This window comes from Orycteropus afer, unplaced genomic scaffold (genome assembly GCF_000298275.1).
Source record: "Orycteropus afer afer isolate SDZICR_OR568_19922 unplaced genomic scaffold, OryAfe1.0 scaffold00059, whole genome shotgun sequence".
NCBI classification, from domain to species: Eukaryota; Metazoa; Chordata; class Mammalia; order Tubulidentata; family Orycteropodidae; genus Orycteropus; species Orycteropus afer.
In genome coordinates, this window is record NW_006921646.1 from 4377594 (window position 1) to 4383574 (window position 5981).

General features: G+C 44.9%; 1 protein-coding gene across 1 annotated transcript in view; it reads right to left on the reverse strand.

Moving 5' to 3' along the window:
• SRPK1 (SRSF protein kinase 1) overlaps positions 1–5117 on the reverse strand; it is a 94812-nt gene extending 89695 nt beyond the window's left edge. The window contains exon 1 of the mRNA XM_007939387.1: positions 4516–5117. Coding sequence (XP_007937578.1) covers positions 4516–5117 — 602 coding nt within the window. The remainder of the gene's footprint in view (positions 1–4515) is intronic.
• Positions 5118–5981: the final 864 nt, after the last annotated feature.

Below are 5981 nucleotides of genomic sequence, written 5' to 3' on the forward strand. Positions count from 1 at the left end.
TTGGGCAATCCTACTTCCGTAGTGATAACTGCCTCGGAAACCCAAGGAGGGGTCGCTAGGAGTCGGGGCCGACTCGATGGCAAACAACAACAACAACAACATGACAAACAGATAAAGGCACAGATTACTGGCATACATACTGAAAACCAAGTACTCAAAGGGAGACAGCACTGTGCTATTTCAGAGACATAAGACACTGGGCCACAAAACGGTACCTAAACACCCTAGTATTCTGAGGTTCTTCCATCCAGAAACCTCTTCAATCTTTGACCTTATGTGTTCTCAGACACACCGTAAGAGAATCGTCACTTGGAAACACACACACACACACACACACACACACACGTGTGTACTGCCATTGAGTCAGATCTGACTCATAGCTACCCCTTTGGGTTTCCGAGGTGGTATTACTACGGAAGTAGATTGCCCAACCTTCCTTCTGAGAAGTGGCTGGTGGGTTTGAACCACCAGCTTTCTGGTTAGCAGTCAAATGCCTTAGGCACTATGCCACCAGAGCTCCTACCTGGAAACAGCACAGATAATAAAAGCATAACTAGGAGATATTGTGGGTTCAATTACAGACCACTGCAATAAAGTGAGTATTACAATAGAACGAGTCACACAAATGTTTTGGTTTTCCAGTGCATATAAAATCTATGTTTACACTATAGTGTAGTCTATTAAGTGTGCAATAGCATGATGAAGAAGTAAGAAATACTGTGAGAATTACAAAAATGTGACACAGACACAAAGTGAGGACACACTGTTGGAAAAACGGCACCAAGAGACTTACTTGGAGCAAGGTTGCCATAAACCTCCAAGTTGTTTAAAGAAAAAAAAAAAAAGCAGTTTCCTGTGAAATACAATAAAATCAGGTATGCCTGCACTCAAGGCTTTGGAGTATGTCATATTTGGGATTGAATCCTAGCTTCACAATTTTCTGAAGAAGGGACCTAGCAAACCTTAGCTTCCTAATCAGTCAAGTAAAATGAAGATCATGACCAACTAACTAATGTTAGTAAGTAAAAGTACAATGCTCAAAAAGTGAAATAGAGAAGGAATTATTCAAATAAGACAACTAAAAATCCCTAAAATATTTCACTACAGTAAAGAACCCAAAAGAAAGAAACCCTACAAAGCATTAAACTGGTAGGTAGAAGCCCTGGATTCCAGATTTGGCTCTGCTATTCTTGCTATATAGCCAGCTTCATTATCCTTGGTACATTGTTTCATGTATCTGGAGTTCTAGTTTTAAAGATGTGTAAAATCAAACCAAAAAACCAAATCCACTGCCATCAAGTCAATTCCAACTCAGAGACTCTTTTAGGACAGGGCAGAACTGTCCCAAGGCTTAGAAACAGACTGTCATCTTTCTCCTATGGAACAGCTGGTGGATTTGAACCACCAACCTTCACTTAGCAGTCAAATGCTTTTACCATTATGCCACCACTGCTCCTTCTATAAAATCAGGGGACTAAAAATCCTTTCTACCTGTACCACACCATGATTAAATTACCTACCATATACCCTCCCAGTTACCATAAAAAAAAAAAAAAAGAAGGAATAAACTAGGGATGCTATTTACTGTTATGTACAAACTTGTGAAAGCTGGAACATATGTAAGGTGGAAACCTGTCAGGGCAGGACAATGCAAATATTCTCCACTAACATGAGTAATAGGAAAATGGTTAGACTGTACCCTGTCAAAGGTGGAAAAATTACAATCCCCAGAAAAACAAGGCAATTCCATGGAATTCTGGCTCTTAGAAGTTTTACTATATTTCCTAAATTCCAAAGTTTTTCATTGAAATGTATCTTTAGGTCCTGATCAATTTTCATCATGACTGACCTACCAGTTATAATAATATGTGAGACTGCTTCCTTAAGTAACTTGTCCAAGGTCCGACTGCTAAAAAATGGCAGTATCAGAGAACTAGACAGGTTCTCTCCAATGACCAAATTCTATGGTATATGCCTTCCTCAGACATTCTCTCTGACTAAATCTCTGGTAACCAACTGCTTTCATTTTTTAAAATGACTTGAAGTCATCAGGAGTATACAGAACAGAGTCAAGTTACCTGAATTAAGTGGGACTTGAACTTCCAACGTAGTACTCTAATCAAGTTAATTAACCAGACAATTCAGCCACTTAAAATGAGGCTGAAGAAACAAACAAAAAAAGAAGCCAAAATTTTAAAGAAAATTTTCTTCAAGACAAACTAAAAACAATTAATTACAAGTGTGGGTGTGGGGGGTGGTTCATTCATATGTACTTTCAGGAGTCAAAGTTGTACAAAATGAAACATTCAATAAAATGACCATTAGATTATCTGTACTATTCCCTTCTTTTTGTGCAAGTATGGAAATAATTAAAAATACCAATAACATTAGGTTACCCATACTAGTGAATGGAAAAATAACAGATGATCGAAAAGTCATATATTTGGCTTTAGAAAGAAAGTGTTATTGTTGTTGTTATGTGCTGTTGAGTCGGCCCCAACTCATAGCGACCCCTCCCTGGGTTTCCAAGGCAGTATCACTATGGAAGTAGATTGCCCCATCTTCCTTTTGAGGAGTGGCTGGTGGGTTTGAACCACCAGCCTTTTGGTTAGCAGTCAAGTGCCTTAGGTACTATGCTACCAGAGCTCCCGAGAAAGAAAGTATATGGTCTAAAAAGATAATCCAAAGTAAAGAATAGCTGGTGTTAAAAATAAAGTTTATGATCATCTATGTACATTTATCTCCCTAATTATAGATTGATTCATACTAAAATCAAGATTAATTTCCAAGTGGTAAGAGAGTCCAGGACAGGTGACTTCTAAACAATAAAATCACCACCTCCTTACATTAGTAGAAAAACCTAACTTTTCATGACACATTCCTATCAGCTCCACAAGGAATAATAAAACCAAGGCATAGAACAGAAGATAACTTATCTAAATGCCCACTGCATACTAGAACCAAGTTAGTGCTTTCCTCTTTGCAATAAACCAATCTGGAATTAAAAATTGACTACGAACAATCCATATATGGATATAAGGTAAACACATTCATACATATACAAACTCACATTCAAATGCCCTGGTCACCAACACATTACAAAATAAAATATTTCTTAGGGCAGATGACAGAAATGGAGCAAGAGGTGAGATCACCTACCACTTTACTCTACTGAAAGATAAGTCATTATGTACTCTACCCACACACTTCCAAAAACAATACACACACCTCAGGTACTGTCATTCTGTAGGGTAACCTAGGAAGGTGTCTGGAATGCACTTTATCAACAAAGAATTAGACTGCAAAAAATTAGAAATGCGAATAAAATCACAGAACATCAAGTAAATGGCAAAGTGTCAACAACATAATGCAGCTACATGAATTAGATGGAGAATTTTTTTCTGAATATAAACTATCTAAAGCTGATTTCCAAGAACTTTTCCAATTAAATGTTAGCGCAAGTTCCTTAGACTTTCACTTGCAGAAGCCCTCTACATAGTGCTTCTATTTTGTGATTCTCACAAGAGCACTAACCCATTATGCATCCTGCTGATAAAACTAGACATGTAGCACCTTAATGAACGAAACCAGAATCACCTACAATATTTGTTAGCTCAAAAACATTCCCTTCACTAGGTGACAGCCACTCCAGAAGGTTGTCACATTCATTGTGAGGTTTTGAGAGAAGCAGTAACAGATGCTGCCAGTGTGTATACACAGTGGTCTGCCTGCATACAGCAAGGCTTCCAGGTTCAGGAAGTTGACCAACCCAGTGGAAAGCTCCATGCCTTCCTCTATGAAAGGGACTGTGTGCTTGGCAGAACCAAAAGTAAACACGGAAAATTCATTCAAGAATTTCCTGAGGGTCTACTGTGCTGCCACTGGAAGCAAGTTAAAACGCTAGGAAGTAGGTACTGGGGGGAAAAAAAAAAAAAAAACCTGCTATCCAGTCGATTTTGACTCACACCGACCCTATAGGACAGAGCAGAGCTGACCCTAGAGTTTCCAAGGCTGTAAATCTTTATGGAAGCAGACTACCACATTTTCTCCCCCAGAGTGGCTGAGGGTTTCGAACCGCTGAGCTTTCAGCGTGCAGACGAGCACTTTAACCACCAACCAGGGCGGACGTTGGAGGCAAGCTAAAACACTGGGAAGCAGGTAATGAAAGCGGACCAGAGTTCACAAATAGTCAGATAATGATCTACCAACTCAGTCTGGGCGGCCCAAACAAGAGGAGACTGTGCCTTTCTTTCTGGAGTTGTGTGTCCCCTCAGGAGGGCTCTGCTCCCTCTAACAGCCTTTACTGCAGGCCTCGGACTGCAAAGAACAGACCCAGGCCTGGCGCACAGAAAGACAAGCTCCCTTCCACCTGGGAGAGCGACCCACCAAGGCCGCTTCAGGCCATGTGGCTGGGGCCGGAGGGTGCCCAAACCCCCGCGCACGTTCAACATAAGCAACTAGACAGAAAGTGCCAGAGGCAATCCAAAGGATGGGATGTTGGGGTTCAAGACTCACTTCCTTTGGGCTTTGTCCTTCTTGGCCTTGGTCCTTTTCTTTCGGGCCTGGAGCGCAAGCACTGCAGAAGAGAGGGATTGATGAAGGGCGAATGTGGAGAAAAGCAGGCGACCAAGGTGAGGGTGGAAACCTAAGAGGGGTGCCAGGCCCCATTGCGGGGCCTGCCTCGGGGGACGCTCCGGAGCAAGCGCCGCTGTTTCGGCAAGGCGGTCGGCCGGGGGGCGAGCGGCCCACGGGGTACCGAGCAGCGACCAGGCGGAATGCACCGGAGGGGGCTCGGGCCGCGTAAGGGGGCTGGTAGGCGTGGGTCTCCCTTGCCCGCCGAAGGCTAGGCTCTGCGGTTGCCGCAAGATTCGGGCCGGCCTGGCACGGAACAAGGGGCGGTGACGGCCGGCGCGGGAGGACGCCCCGGCTGAGGGGCGCGGACCCGCAGCACAGCGTCGGGGGGTGAGGAGCGTCGCCACTTCAATGGAGGGGCGCCTCACGCCCAGGGACTGGACCACGGCCGTTAGGCAAAGCTCCCGGCACTGACCCCGGCCTCGCCCCGGAGGCCGTTGCCCCTCGTGGCGGAGGCCCCTCCACTGCTCACCTTTCCGCTCCATGGCGAGACCGGTAACCGCCAGGCGCCTGCGCACTCGAGTGGCGGTGAGTCCAGCTCCCGCCGCGGCCCAAAATCGAGCCCGCGCACACCCCACCCCCAGACCCCGCCCCCGGGCCCTGCCCCGCCCCAAGACTCCGCGCGCCTGCGCGCTGGGCGCGGATTCTACCACCTGCCCGCGAGGATGGGGGGCAGTAGGGAGTGGGAGGATGATGGGAAAAGGTACTTCGGGTCTGAACGAAAGAGCAGTGTTTGCCATCCAAGTTTGAAAGCTAGGCCGGCTCGTTTTCGTTTCGTTTGCTAGTAGGTAGCCCCTCAGAAAGACGCAGAGGAACGGGGCCTTGAGGTTTCCCTGCGTGCTGAGTCAGAGCTCCGCGGTGACTGGGATCTGCCTCAGTTTTCTCGTCTGTACAAATGCAATCAGGCGTGTCCCAGTTCCTTCGCTGAGGTATTGTAAAGGCCAATGGAGTTACTATGTAAGAAAATGGGAGCGAGGGTGGATAGGATTACATATGAGAAAGAACGGGAAGTGGGAGTAACACAAAAGAAAGACTGGAAAGTAGGCAAACCTATTGTCACTTAAAGAGTGAAAACTTTAGAAGTGAATTTTCTCTTAAAAGTTTAAATGAAGGCTGTTAAATAAAGCGATGGGAGAACAAAAACGTTTAATGTTTTCTCATTTTACCACTTTATATCTTTTTAGTACATTTTAAACGGAGTTGTCTTTCATTTATAGTGTTTTATATTTGGGAGCTCTGGTAGCATAATGGCTAAGACACTTGCCAGCTAACCAGACGGCTGGCGGTTCAAACCCATCAGCCACTCCTCGGAAGGAAGGTTGGGCAATCCTACTTCCGTAGTGACACTG